The sequence below is a fragment of the Poecilia formosa genome, unplaced genomic scaffold (genome assembly GCF_000485575.1).
Source record: "Poecilia formosa unplaced genomic scaffold, Poecilia_formosa-5.1.2 Scaffold7, whole genome shotgun sequence".
Lineage (NCBI taxonomy): Eukaryota > Metazoa > Chordata > Actinopteri > Cyprinodontiformes > Poeciliidae > Poecilia > Poecilia formosa.
In genome coordinates, this window is record NW_006799946.1 from 2,396,398 (window position 1) to 2,410,637 (window position 14,240).

Sequence of the window (14,240 nt, forward strand, 5' to 3'; positions counted from 1 at the left end):
TTTAGTTAATGACTTAGTGATGGACCAATCAAAGTCCAAAACTAAATTCATCTAAATTTGAAAACGTACATTCTTAGATGCTCCCTTTCCGTTCCAACTTAGCTTGAGCAATTTTGTAAAGAACAGGCCACAATTTCAACATCCACATGTGTGCAGCTGGTGAAGATATAACCGAAAAGATGAGCAGCTACATATACAATCAAAAATGATTCAACAAACCAGTGACTGAGTAGTATGACAAAGTTTTGTGGAAATGTGTGAGTGCTATGAATACTTTAGCGAGGCACTGGAGATCTGGTGGACTGTCAGAGACTTTCAGACATCACTCACCCCTCCTCTGCTGTCGTCCTTGCAGGTTGGGATGGTAGGAGAAAATGAGGACTGGGTGACAGTTCATCAGGTGTCAAATGAACCTGAGGCTCGCTCTTTGGAGGTGCCTGGTCTCAACCCATACACTCTTTACAGGTAATATGCGACATTTCACCTTGACTTCCTTTTACTGTCCTAGAATCTTGACCTGGTGCCAGTTTTTTATCGGTCAGTGGGCAGAAAAACAAAAATAAACACATACACACATAGTCATATCTGGGACCACAATCCAGGCTGACACCAGTCTGTGCCCAAACTGTGACTCCCAGACAAACAGAAATCGGTCACTTTTGAGGAACAGTCCAAGAGCAACCAAAGTTCAAGCCTGCTCCAAACCGGAAATGTATTTAACACCACTGTCACTGTTCACTCTGAAAGAACTGAGACGCTGCTAACTGTAAGCTGTACTGCTCAAAAGTCGACACCTTCCAACTTTTACTGAGATCAGAAAAAGCCCACACAGTACCCAACGGTCAACATGCTGTTGGACTTTTTCCACTGCAGGTGGTTGCACCGCATCAAATAATGGAGAAAGATGGATTCCTCCAATTTCTTCTACTGGATTGTTCAAACTGGGGCACAGTGTGTTCTAGGTGTCCAACTCGGGGGCTGAAATGGATAAGGTAGTCTAGGTTGAGCTTCTGGAATGGCTTCGACCTCAACCCTATTAAAACGTATGGACTGTGTTTAGAAGCTGTGTCAGTGCCAGGAAACCAACACATTTAAATAAAGTGTAGCGTTTTCGATAAGGAGAATGGTCAAACATTTGGGAAATGTATGCCATAAGCTCTTTTTGATGCCGAAAAGGAATGAGGTGGAAGTGCAGCTTTTCTTTATTGCACATTAATTAAACAAAGTGTTTAAATAGAATATAGAAAATAGAATAAATTGTAGAATTACAGGACTTTTAAAATGATAACACGAGTCCAATTTATTCTGTGTTCTGGGGCAAGTTCAAATAAATTAACAGGCTGTTGCACGCAGCCACTTTCTGGAGGATGCTCTATGAAACAGATTTGTTAAAATGTGGAGGGCATCAAAATCACCAAAAAATGAATTCCATTATTTTTCCACCCCCTGCACAAGGAGAGTTTCAATTTGCTCTATTGTCTTCGTCTAAAATATGTCATCACTCTGCGCCAAAGCCAAAAACACCGGTTTGGTTGAGATCCGGTTGTGGAATTACGCAAAATTACTCAGACTTCATATCATCCTCCATGAAGCCTGTGGCTGCATTTGTTGGGTAATTGTCCATCTGTGCTGTAAAGAAAAATGTAACTCTAACTGTTTGGCTGAAGTTATACCCTGTCACAATCATCAGGCCCCAATTCAATATACACTGAAGCCCCTCTGTCATTAGAGACAGTGTGTGGCCAGACCATCAGACAGACTCCAGATGCTTTACAGATGCTGCACTGCTATCCATTACAAGTTTTCTCCATGTTTTTTTTTTCTTTCCACTAATCTGCTGAATCTCTCCTCTTTTCCCTGCTGTTTTAAATCCTGATGGGTGTTGAATGTTTCTACTTGCTAGGCTATGTGCTCTGTGAGTATTTGCCTTTATAACAGGGTTGAAAAACAATTCTTACCAAAAAAAAAAAACGACACAGCTGTCTCAAATTTTCAGAGCGATCTGTCCGTCTTACCCGTTTTAAGGTATAAACTAAAAAAAAAAAAAAAGTTCACGATAGATTTATGACATATCTATAGCAGGTTTTATATATGAAAAGCGATGTTTGGGTGCGAGGATGAATGGATGGTAGTTTAGAGTATTAAAAAAAATATACATGTTTCCATAATAATCCAGTAGGAACCCTGCTACCTGCCCTGCTGTTCTTTATTTCAGTTGTTACTCCTATCTGAGCAGTTTGCATTATTATAGAGGCAAAACAGTTGTTTGGAATGAAGCATCTCTTCGTCACGCTCCCTTCCAATTAAGATTGTGCAAAATTGTGACAAAATCGCTAATTAAAGTGTACGTGTTCTCCTTGAACTCAGATAATTTCCTTTCATCCCTGGAGCTCATCTTAATTTCTTTGTCTTTAAACGGAACGCAAGATCGGTTTGGCTATTTTTCACTGTGCTCATAATGTTTATTTTTATCCGGTCTGTTTGTTTTCCCTGATCACATTCGGTTCACCAAATTGAATGAGCCAGTCCCCGAAGATCAATAGGAACTGCAACTTTTCTCGTCCTAATAACTACTGCCAGTTTACATTTCATCGTGGACGCAACACATTATTCTGTTGCACATTCAGGCATTAACACAGATGAGCTTCCTCTCGCCGTATTTATATTGCGTTTAAATTCAGGGCTTTGATCTGTGTTTGGAAGCATGACATCTCATGTTAAAACATGCGAGCTGCATAGAAATGGTTGGTCAGGCATTTTTCGGGAAGTTGCACCACCATGATCCGGCAATCTTTCCAAACGCTAGATTCCGGATGCGCCAAGTAAACATAGTGGGCAGCAGTCCTCCAAGCCAGCCGTCCAGGAAGATTCAGACTCTTCCAGCTCCTCCGGACATGGCCCCCGCCAATGTCACGCTTCGCACAGCCAGCGAGACCAGCCTCTGGTTGCGGTGGATGGTAAGTGACACGGACAACACATTCTACACAGTACCACTGGGGAACATGTATTAAAACAAGTCTTAAATCATTTTATCTTTTCTTATAGAAGCATAATCTTAAAGTGAAAATTAAAAATATATATATATATATCAGCATATTGTTGTAGTGTTCATTGTATAAATATTAAATTTAAAAGTTTATAGCTTGGATTATTTCTTTACGACCTAACTTAAACCTCTTCACATTTGTGTCCCCGACCTTACTGGTCAGTACCGGTGGGATCCTTGGTCTTCATAATGGTTCTGTTGAAGGTGCTTCTATGTGCAAATGATAAATTCTGTCTAGAAAAACGCTGTCACTTTTATTTTTCATATTTATGCAACGCAGCCTCTGCCTGAGTGGGAATACAATGGGAACGCAGAGCAAGTGGGCTACAGGGTCCAGTACTACCGCGTCGGCTCACAGGGCCGTGGTCTGACCCACATCATCACTGACCGTCTGGAGAGGGAATTCACCATTGAAGACCTGGAGGAGTGGACGGAGTACGAGGTTAGGGTCCAGGGCGTCAACGGCATCGGGTTTGGACCATGGAGCCAGCCGGTCAGAGGCAGGACCAGGGAATCTGGTGAGTGAGTGAGCTCGCCGTCTTTTAAAGGAAGAAAAAGGTGTGTGAAGATTCCCTCAGTGTGCAGAAAGACAGATATCCTGTTTGGTCCAACTTTGCTAGAGGGGGAAAAAAAGTCCCCTTTATAACTTTTGCATAACTGCATTTTCAGCATCTGTTCAGAGTATCTTCATTAGTAGTCAAATTAGAGGTATGGAGCAACGGTTCACACTGTGCCATATGTTTAATTCATTAGCAGACACACTCAGACTCTCCTTTTTATATACCACACCTCAGTTTAGGCTCAGACAATGCCTTTCCACTCCTCACTGCTGCTTTCTTGTAATGTAGCAGATGCTGGCTAGAGTAGAACGGAGGGAATGTGGATAATGGGAAACATACGACTTTAAATATAGAAAGCACATTTTTTTTCTCCAAACCTGTTAAGAAATATTTTTATATTAGCTGTTATGTCTTCTGCAGATGAGTGGCAACTTAGCTGAAGAGGTTTTGGAAAGGAAATGTGAACACTTAAATGTCTTTTCTTTTATAAAACTGCAGAAATGTAAATACGCTGATTAGCCCTCGTGTTTCTGACCTCCTACATTCTTTATTTTCCAGTGCCTTCATGTGGACCCACCGACGTATCCGCCTTCGCCACCACCTCCAGCAGCATCCTGGTGCGTTGGATTGAAGTTCCTGAGCCCGACAGGAACGGTCTCATTCTCGGCTACAAGGTATTTTTCTGCTTTAATGCTTAACAGCACCTCTCCAATTATTTATTTGCCGAAAGACCAGAGACCTCTAATTAGCTTGCAGGAATGTCATCTTTTCTGTGCAGGGATGAAAAAGCAGCACAGTGTCAGTTTGTCTTCACTAATATGCAAACTCCCTTCCCTCTGAACTTGTGCTCCTGGTTTCCTTCCCTGGATCAGGTGATGTATAAGGAGAAGGATTCTGACGGCGCTGTCCGTTTCTGGATGGTGGAAGGGAATGCCTCCCACAGTGTCCAGCTGACCGGTTTGGGGAAATACGTGCTGTACGAGATCCAGGTTCTGGCTTTCACTCGGATTGGAGATGGACGACCGAGCTCTCCGCCAATCCTGGAGAGGACTTTGGATGATGGTACAGATTCACTCGCATTGTACATGCCAGTTATTCAAAATTGGGTTGTGAGTTTGGGCTCTGAGTTTTGAATCCCTCCCCCATAGTCCAAAAACAAGCATTAGCAGCTCACTCTAAATTGCCCTTAGGTATAAGTGTGTGCAAGGATCATTATTTTCACCCAATCACCACTGGAGAGCGGCGCCAGCCCCACATTTCCTTGCACAGGGACATGGATCGTTATGTAACAGAAAGGGGGCATCGCTGACAAGTTTTCTGTTAAAAGATCTTTAGGAATCAGCCTACTGGTGAAAATACCTTGTTCTGTCAGTCTGTATTATCTTTGGTGTTTGATATGATATTCCAGGGCAAAAACAGAAAAAAAATGAAAACAAATTGACTGCTGACTACAATATGTGTAATTTATTGTTGATAAATTGACTGTTCAAGTGTGAGAGAGCCAGAGCCCCACATTATCACAGTCCCTCCACCTTAAACTGTTTAGCATGTTGGAGCAACCAACTAAACTCTGCCTCTCAGTCAGTAAATGCATTTTCTTGCAAGTTCGGCACAATTTAAGGGATATAATCAAGCTTTCCAATGGTATGATATTGTTTTTTCTAATAAGAATTGTTTCAACAAGGAAGTATTAAGCACAGCCAAAATTTCTCTACTTTTTTGTGCAAAGTTTGCAGTTAATTGTTGGTTGAAGAGCAGCCAAAGTCTGCAAAGAATGCTTGGATAGCACTGTAGAGAATTATAAACAATTATACCTTTAGGAGGCATAAAAAATATATGTACGTTTACATTAGTTTTGAACTGAAACCGAATGTTTTTTGGGCGGGGGGGTTTCTGTTGTTTTCCTGCAGTACCAGGGCCTCCTGTTGGTATCCTCTTTCCTGAGGTACGGACCACTTCTGTCCGGCTAATTTGGCAGTCACCTGCACAGCCCAACGGCATCATTCTTGGTTAGTAACACTCAAAATTCTTTCCTATTTTGGAAAGATTTTTTATTTATTTATTTATTTCTAAATGTAGATGGATGATAAAAACCATAACTGAATCTAGAACTGCACTCGCTTTAGGTTATTTACCTGAAAGCAATGAGGAGCACAGATGTAGCTCTGAATGACTCCCAACATATTGTTCTAATGCTATTGTTGACTAAACTGACATGGCAATGTCCAACAGGGGAAATTAAATTTTGCCATGTTTCAACATTGCAGAAAGGGGAGTTTAGCTCCCTCCTAAACTTGTTGGGGATTTTCTTGTGCAACTGTGATTTGTTGTACATCTGGTGTGTAATTCAGTTTCAAATCCACAGTGGGTCTTACAAAGCAAAGCAGCAGGCAAGGGCAGATGCAAATGGAATCACATCATCTGGGACAAAAACTTAGCTTGTTGTCATTGCGAGGGAAGACGGAGAAAAATGAAGAAACTTTCAGCTTCACTTGTCCGTTTTTCCTCTCCAGCCTACCAGATCACTTACCACCTGAACTCCACTAACAGCAACGCAGCCACAGTAGACGTCCTGAACCCCAGCACTCGTCAGTACACCGTGACCAGCCTTAAACCGGAATCTGTCTACGTTTTCCGCATCACAGCCCAAACCAGGAAAGGCTGGGGCGACGCAGCCGAGGCCCTGGTCGTGACCACAGAGAAAAGAGGTGAGCGTGAACTGCAGGCTGGGTTCACGTTAGATGAATTTGCAGTGATTGAGACCAATTTTAAAGCAGCAAGAGCAGGATTTGTGCTAAATGCGACACGTTCAAGCGGTTGTGCATGCCGACCAGACGTGGGTGTGTGTCTCGACTTGTTGGAAGGCGCTCTAAGCCGTCCCTCCACTTCTAGCCATTAATTTTCCAGTCAGCAGTCCGCTGAGCAGATGTGTTTACTAAAAAGAGTGTCTGTGCGCTCCAGGTATGTATTAGATGCACTCTGATGCTGCATTTATCTCTTTTCTTCAAGGCATGTGGATAATTGTTTACGCTGCAATTTCTGTCAGAACCGTTACGCTTGGAAAACGATTTAGGAAATCTGAAATTTGCTACTCGCATCCATCCTGTTTTTAGTGTAAGGGAGAGCGTTTCTTTGGCACATTTATCAACCAGTCACCTAGTATTTCCTGTCTACCGTTTTCCAATCAACATGCCATTAAATTAATGTATTTGAGTGAAATTCTAATATTGTTACTCCTGAGCTAACTGGACTGTTGTTCAGTTAGCTAAACATAAATTTGACATTTCAATAGTAACTCCAGGTCACGGATCATGCACGACGAGTGGAGAGGTACAAGTCAGTTACTTGATGTCCAGCATCGAGTTTACATAGATGATTAGATGATTTGAGAAGCCATAGTATCTCCTGGTGTTGGTGATTTATCAAGACCAGTGTCAGCATAGCCATCTACCAGGAAATTGTAGAGCACTCTGTGCTGATTTCACACATTTTTCAGTAGAAAGATGTGTGTATTACATGCTTTTTTATTGTAATATGTTGTACTCCAAATTGAAACAATTGTATTTGTATAATCAATAGCCTAACAACAACAATACCATAGATAAACCTGTTTAAGATCTCTGCATCTGTATGAAGAATTTATTCCAAAGCCATTTTAAACGGAAATCATCCATGCATCCACCAGCTTGAAGGCTAATTTATTTTCTACATAGGAGATGTGACGTTAAAGGTTGACAAAGGTCAAATTACATTTAGCCTCCTGTGTAAGAAAACTGAGCGGAAATGGTCTGGAAATAAACCGGTGACAGACGGATCAGTCAAGCTGACCATTAAATGTGGCTTAGCACCACAGATAAAGAAGCTGGAACAGAGAATCCCATTTAAATTATTGATTATTCATCCCGTTTCTGTCGTCCATCTGGGATCCCTCCCCTGATTAACATTTTTTTTTTTTTTTTTTTCCGACTCAAGTTTCTTTCTCCTTACTTCTGCCTCCGGTTGTTCCAGCTCGTCCACAGCCCACCAGCCGCCCGGTTGTCCCTCAGAAGGACGTCCAGGCCCGTCACGTGCTGCTCTCCTGGGAGCCAGGAAGTGACGGGCTGTCCCCAGTGCGCTACTACACGGTGCAGCAGAAAGAGCTGCCTGAGAACAACTGGACGGTGCACTCCGCCTCCGTCAACCACGAGGCCACGTCCTACAAAGTGTCCAGGTAGTCCGGTGAAGGCTTCCGAGTAAAGTCTTTCCCTGAATTTTGGTTTTCGGTCGGCCGTGTTTTCACGGAAAATATTGCAAAAGTGAAACGCCACTTTATCGCCTAACGATGTGCTCATGTTACTTCAGAGTTCTTTCAGTTTCAATCAAAGTCTGCTGCACTGTGAAAATGGTTTAAATTAAACTGGAAATTGACAAAAAAAAATGAAGTTGTTTTTGTTCAATTTTGGCTTCATTTTAGGCCGTGTGGTTAGTTTCTCACACAGTTATTTCTCAGCAACATGTGTTGTATTATTTTTTTTTTTTACTAATATTGAGGAATTTCATGTTGCTTCTCTTTTTTCAGGCTAAAACCTTTTACTTCCTACCAGTTCAGAGTAAAAGCTACTAATGACATTGGGGACAGTGAGTACAGTGAGGAGAGCGAAGCTATCACAACTCTGCAGGATGGTAAGGTTCTATATTATATTTAATTTATTCTGGTAATGTTAAAAGTATAAAGCTTTGACAAGTAGAACACGAGTCAGAAAATATCGAGCGAGTCCTCCTTCAATTTTAGCTGCTCAATGTTTGCATGAATTAGTCCTTTTGTCGTGATGTGGACCCTGGCAGCAGTAGCAGAGATTGATTCGTGCGTGCGCCGTCTGCGATTCCTCAAGACACGGGAGCTGTCGTTAAATCTCCGCTAAACAAAAGCCAGCCGTGTTGTGCTGCAGCCAGCTGAAGAAATGTATCGCTCCTGATCTTTTCTCACTACTATTTGTAACTCAGCGGTCAATGCTTCTCCTGTCTTGGCTCCCGTGTGTGTTTACGCTCCCTGAATGCCTCAGCCCGTGGACAGATTTAGCTGGCTGAATAGTGCGCATTTTCAAGTCAATTTAGCTAATCTATCTCGCTTTTATTGCCTCAGTGCCAGACGAAGCACCGACAATCCTCTCTGTCACGCCGCACACAACTACGTCGGTGCTGATCCGCTGGCAGGTAAGAGCAGACGGCAGAGTGGATTTTTTTTCTCCTCCCCCCCCTTGTTTTACTGACTGCAGAATCAATTAAAGTCTGAGAAAGTTTCCTCTAATAAGAGACCAGGAGAGTCCAAGCCCTGTACTTACAGAATACAGACTTTGTCAGTAAGACGCTGCACTCTGTGATATAAAAACACCCCTCCCGCTGCACTCATACCTGAATTAACAGCTCATAAAGAGGAAAACAGGAGGCACGTATAGACAGTTTTACTTTTATGAACACTTGTAGAGTTTATGAGGATAGAAAGTTGCTTGTTTTTCTCTCTTCCTTTCCCTCTGGGCCTGTTGACTCATGTTCAGCCAAAGGGGGTTTCTCTACATCACTTAACATGTGGAAAAGTGCTCTGTCTTAGAGGCAAAGATTTTCCTATCTTTCTTTTTTTTTTTTTTTTTCTAAAAGCCTCTTAGTAACGTCTACTTAGAAACAACTCATAGTAAAATCAGATGTTTATGCCGTTTTATTTTTTTTGTTGTTGTTTTTATTTTCCCCAACTTCTAATTTTTCTCCCCTTAGCCACCTGCTGAGGAGAAGATCAATGGAATCTTACTGGGATTTCGGATTCGCTATCGTGAACTGCTTTATGACCGTCTCCGCAATTACATTCACACAGCCAACAGTCTATCCTCATGGGCTGAGCTGAACGGTGAGGAGAAATATTTATTAATGCAGCATGCAATAGCAGAGATTGATTAATGTGTGCACCATATCATAGTCATGGGAAAAAGATGCACCCAGTTTCTAAAGGTCCCCACATAATCGGCTGTACTTTACCCCACCTGTACTCTACTCAGTACAAATGTGCTTCTGACATGTCGGCGCAAAGGTACATTTTTATGACTGTGTAATTGGTTTCGGGAAACAGTGAAGGCTAATTTATCAGGAAACGGTGTCGGGAAACAGAGTGGCAGTCTAGCAGTAACTAGTAGCTAGACTGTCTAGCTAGCAGTAGACTGCTACTAGTAGCCACTAGTGGCTAGTGGCTACTAGCAGTAGCTAGACTACCACTCTGCCACACTAACAGGTGTGCAGTCACTGCCTTCGTAGAGAAGAAACGAGACTAGGTGCCCAACTAGCTCATCAAATGTTCTAACATCTATGAGGATTATGGGAAATCAAGGAATTTGTCACAAGAAATGTAGGAAATCGAAAGGCTTGACTAGGAAAACTCGACCGTCCACAGGCTGTGTGCGTGCAGATCACAGAACACGCACAGTACGTCCGGGTATTTAGGAGCTTTTAATTCCTGCTTTGCAAAGATTTGCTCCTCTACCACTCTCTTGAAGTCCAACCCCAGCATTTCAAACATAACTTTGTCCAAGGTATTGCAGCACGTTGATTCTTTTCCGCAAAACAAGAATAAAAAAATAACACCTCCGCAAACACACTCGCCAGTTAATACGAGGTGCTTGTGGTTGTTTGTGTTTGGTTTCCATCACACACGGTCGTGTGCGTTATGTGCGAAACATCTTTACTTTGGTCTCATTAACAAAAGGACATTGTTCCAGAGTTCTTGTGGCTCATTCAGCTTTAACTTTTCAAACCTGAGCTTCGCTTGCATATTGGTGAGAGAGAGAATATCTTCTTGTTAAGCAAACCATTGTGCTCCTTTTATGGGCTGTCTTAACCTTCATTCTACACCTTTATATTCCAAATCAGCAAAGTGTCAAAGCTTCTCTAAAAGCTTATCAAGTGCATTTGTTTAATATTATTAAATTTTTAAGCAAACATGTACTGTGTTTCACACACAGCCATTCGATTTTACTTCTTTTATTTCAAACATTTATTGATGATGTGGTAAAACCTGGTTTAATTTTAAAAAAAAAAGAATTGACCTAAAAAAAAAGAAGTTAATGTTATTAGACCATGATACATTAAAACCCTAGAATTAAGATATGTATTGTATGATATTTTCTTTTGCATTACAAAGTCCCTCTGTAATGCATTTTATAAAGAAGGATTATGAACCAGCAGCAGAGAGAAATTCTGAATACAGATTAATTCAAAGAAAGGTGCGCTTTCCACACTTTACTCCGGTAACACGTAATTATAAAACTCTGTCTTGGCTGATTATTCCTATGTCAGCAGCACCATTATTTCCATTAGAGGAAAACTGTCACACAGGCCCATTCTGTTGCCAACATATCCCCAACGGTCTTGACACTTCACAGCAAAACATTTCATCTTGTGATCAGTGGTTATCAGCCACAGGCTATTATTAGGTTTACTCAGGAGCCACTTTGTTTCCACCACTCTGTGCAGCATGGCCTGTAATTTGACTCTTGTTGAGTCATTCCCAGGCTAATTTACAGCCATGATCTCTGGGACCGTTTAGGGTGGGTTGTATGAAAACAGTACTGCTCCAATCAACAGGGAAAGTGCTGGACTTTGAACTGATGCCGGTTCCTCTTGATAAGCCCAATGTTTGTTGTTTTTATTATTATTATTTTTTTTTTTTTTTAATTACCTCTGTTTTTTTTGTTTTTTTCTCAGCCCCCTACACCATCCGGAATCTAAGTGATCCCACTCTCACTCAGTACGAGCTGGACAGTAAGTTTCTGTATCACACAAACGTCTCACACACACACACACACGCACACACACACATACAGATGAAATTTGCAAATAAATACAATTCAAAATCTTGTTGTTTTATTGAATTTTATTATGCTTCCAGTAACCACCAGTTTAAAAAAAACCTCAAACGTTTAATTAAATGAACACATTCGGCTGGCGATAGCTGTATTGCCTTAGTACAAAAGCTTTTTATCAGGCAGAAAGTGAATCTGTACTCAAATATTCACACCTCTTCACTCGCTCCACCTTTTGCTATGCTACAGATCCATTTTAAATAAATGAAAGACATTCAATGAGTTTAGCTAATTGTTTTTCCAGTTGCAGTGAATGTGCAATCATTTCTCCTGTTAAAAGGAGAAATGGCTGCCCATGCAGCTCAAAACTAATGTCTGTTAGCTACTAACCTTACATGTGAAATTGTTTCCCTCTGCTGCAGAGCTGAGTAAACACAAGCGCTATGAGATACGCATGAGTGTGTACAACGCTGTGGGCGAGGGGCCAAGGAGCCCACCCCAGGAGGTATTTGTCGGAGAGGCAGGTATGTGTGCTTCTTTGTTTACTTTTGTGAGTTTGTGATATTGTACAAACCCTTTTGACGTGTCAGTAGTATATTTAGGGTACAGTTGAGTGTTGGAACGCATGTACTTGAAGCTGCAACACATTTTACATGAGAAATAAGTGTACGTTTCAAGAAAATGCCAAAAGATGGAGATAGTCTGAACAACCTTTCACACATTTTGTCATTTTACAAGCACAGACCTCAATAAATGCTGTTATAATACATTCAAGAGACTTTGTTCTTGATTCCTGTTTGTATATCTGTATGTCAGTCAAACTGTCACTTTTTTTATTTTTTTATTTTAATTTTTTGTGACAGTCCCCACAGCCCCACCGCAGAATGTTGCCATTCAGTCAGCCACAGCTACTCAGTTGGACATTACATGGGACCCTCCGCCACTGAATGCACAGAATGGTGACATCCAGGGCTACAAGGTCAGACTCCCATCCTGTGACGTGCTAAATGTTTTAGTGGTCCACTATGTTTTACATAACGGTGTATTAAAGAAAAAGCTCAAAATTTTTCACTTTTATGTATTATAGATCCATTAAGACATTTGCTGGTTGCCACAATCACCAAAATGCTATGCTTGACCAACTGGTCAGAAACTCAAACTTCCTATCTTTTTTTGTGATCATTAATTTCACTATTTCTAACGAAATGGTTGTGACAATCACACCCTTTGTTGTGGAAGTTGCGACTGAAAGTTTGCGGTTTTTAGAATCAGGAAGGTCCTTCAAAATTCAGTCTAAGGAAGCACTGTCTATGTAATAAGCTATTGAAAAGGAAACTAGGTTTCTATGGAGATGTATTGGCTGCTTCTAATCAGGTAGCGAGACTTGAAAATATGACAGGAATGCAAAATGTGGAACATTAAATGTGGTTTTATGGTCACTTTTCCTTTTTAAATAGCTCATTAAATAAGCTGTTCTTATGAACAGAACATTTTTGGAATTTGCTTGTGGAGGCCTATAGAATGTTGGGACTTTATTATACTTTTCTTTCATTAATAGTTTTTTTTTTTTTCTGACAGAAACAGCTGTATATACAGTATATAACATCTAAGTACATCTGCGATATTCCTTCTAGATTTACTTTTGGGAGTTCCAGCGTAAGAACGAGACGGAGCGATTGCGGACGCTCTTCATGCCAGAGAGGGGGGTGAAACTAAAGAACCTGACTGGCTACACCACATACATGATCAGTGTGGCCACCTTCAACGCTGCCGGTGACGGACCCCGCAGTCCTCCGACGAGGGGACGTACTCAGCAAGCCGGTAAGTCTAGCGTCTATGTCTTTCAGTAGGTACTTAAGTCCTTCAATCAGTGTTAATGAGCCCAAGGATAAGTACGGTCAGGACAGAGCAAATATATCTCTTTTGGAAATACCGTGAAAGGAGCCGGAGACAAATGTTGATAGGATGACATTACTATAATAGATAAATTAGAACGCTTGTATGGATGTGTTTATTCAATAGTCCTTGTTCTGTGCTGTTGTTGGTTTGAAGAGCCCTCAGAGTTCCCTCAAAGCAGAATCAGCCGTGAGGAAAGAATGTGAAATGACAATGATGCTAATCACCGCTGTCAGCGTGTCAAACAGTGTTAGCAGAGCCACATGCTGAGCATAAGTTTCAAATCAGCTGACCCATTCTGTAAAAGGGATCTCAGGTTTGGAGGTTGTATGAAAGTAGCCTTACAGGTACTGTGTCTCCACAACCTCACCATCCCTTTTCTTTCAGTTTTTTTTTTTTTTTTTTTTTTGCATTTTCATCTTATTCAGACTCAGGGGACTTTCTGCTTGTACCCCAATCAAAAACGCATCAAAACAATCCTAATCTCCCCACCTTCAAGGGAGCTGTTTTGATTTAACCCTGCTACCATGCGTCAGACTGAAGAGTAAATACCAAAAAGCAAAAGAAGTTGTTTAAAGTTCTGCTTTGTGCTTGTGCAGGAGAAAAGCTGGAAAGGCGTGAAGGACCTTTCCAGCTTTTCTGGAAAAAAGCTGGAATTGCCTCTCCAATTGTTGCATTGGAGAGGCAACAATCCCAACCTTTTAGAAAGTGCATCTTCTAAGAGCGTTGGCTCCTGCTTGACAAATTTAGGACAAATACGGAGACTTGCAAAAGTTTGATTACCCCTTGAATGTTGTCTAATATGATCTATCTGAGTTCAATTGCAAATTATGTTCTTTTGATTTTTGATTGCACAAATAACATTTTATATATATATTTTTTTTTCATCTAGTTAAATATTATGCAGTCCTTTGT

The 14,240-nt window shown here is 41.2% G+C and overlaps 1 protein-coding gene across 7 annotated transcripts in view; it reads left to right on the plus strand.

The window, feature by feature from the left end:
- sdk2b (sidekick cell adhesion molecule 2b) overlaps positions 1-14,240 on the plus strand; it is a 315,126-nt gene that overhangs the window by 274,967 nt on the left and 25,919 nt on the right. For all 7 annotated transcript variants that reach the window (XM_016681386.1, XM_016681392.1, XM_007571333.2 and 4 more), the window contains exons 23-37: positions 356-465; positions 2,807-2,957; positions 3,327-3,564; positions 4,165-4,280; positions 4,479-4,668; positions 5,517-5,615; positions 6,120-6,314; positions 7,615-7,816; positions 8,165-8,268; positions 8,729-8,799; positions 9,355-9,484; positions 11,332-11,388; positions 11,852-11,953; positions 12,293-12,408; positions 13,064-13,250. In XM_016681386.1, coding sequence (XP_016536872.1) covers positions 356-465; positions 2,807-2,957; positions 3,327-3,564; positions 4,165-4,280; positions 4,479-4,668; positions 5,517-5,615; positions 6,120-6,314; positions 7,615-7,816; positions 8,165-8,268; positions 8,729-8,799; positions 9,355-9,484; positions 11,332-11,388; positions 11,852-11,953; positions 12,293-12,408; positions 13,064-13,250 — 2,068 coding nt within the window. The remainder of the gene's footprint in view (positions 1-355; positions 466-2,806; positions 2,958-3,326; positions 3,565-4,164; positions 4,281-4,478; positions 4,669-5,516; positions 5,616-6,119; positions 6,315-7,614; positions 7,817-8,164; positions 8,269-8,728; positions 8,800-9,354; positions 9,485-11,331; positions 11,389-11,851; positions 11,954-12,292; positions 12,409-13,063; positions 13,251-14,240) is intronic.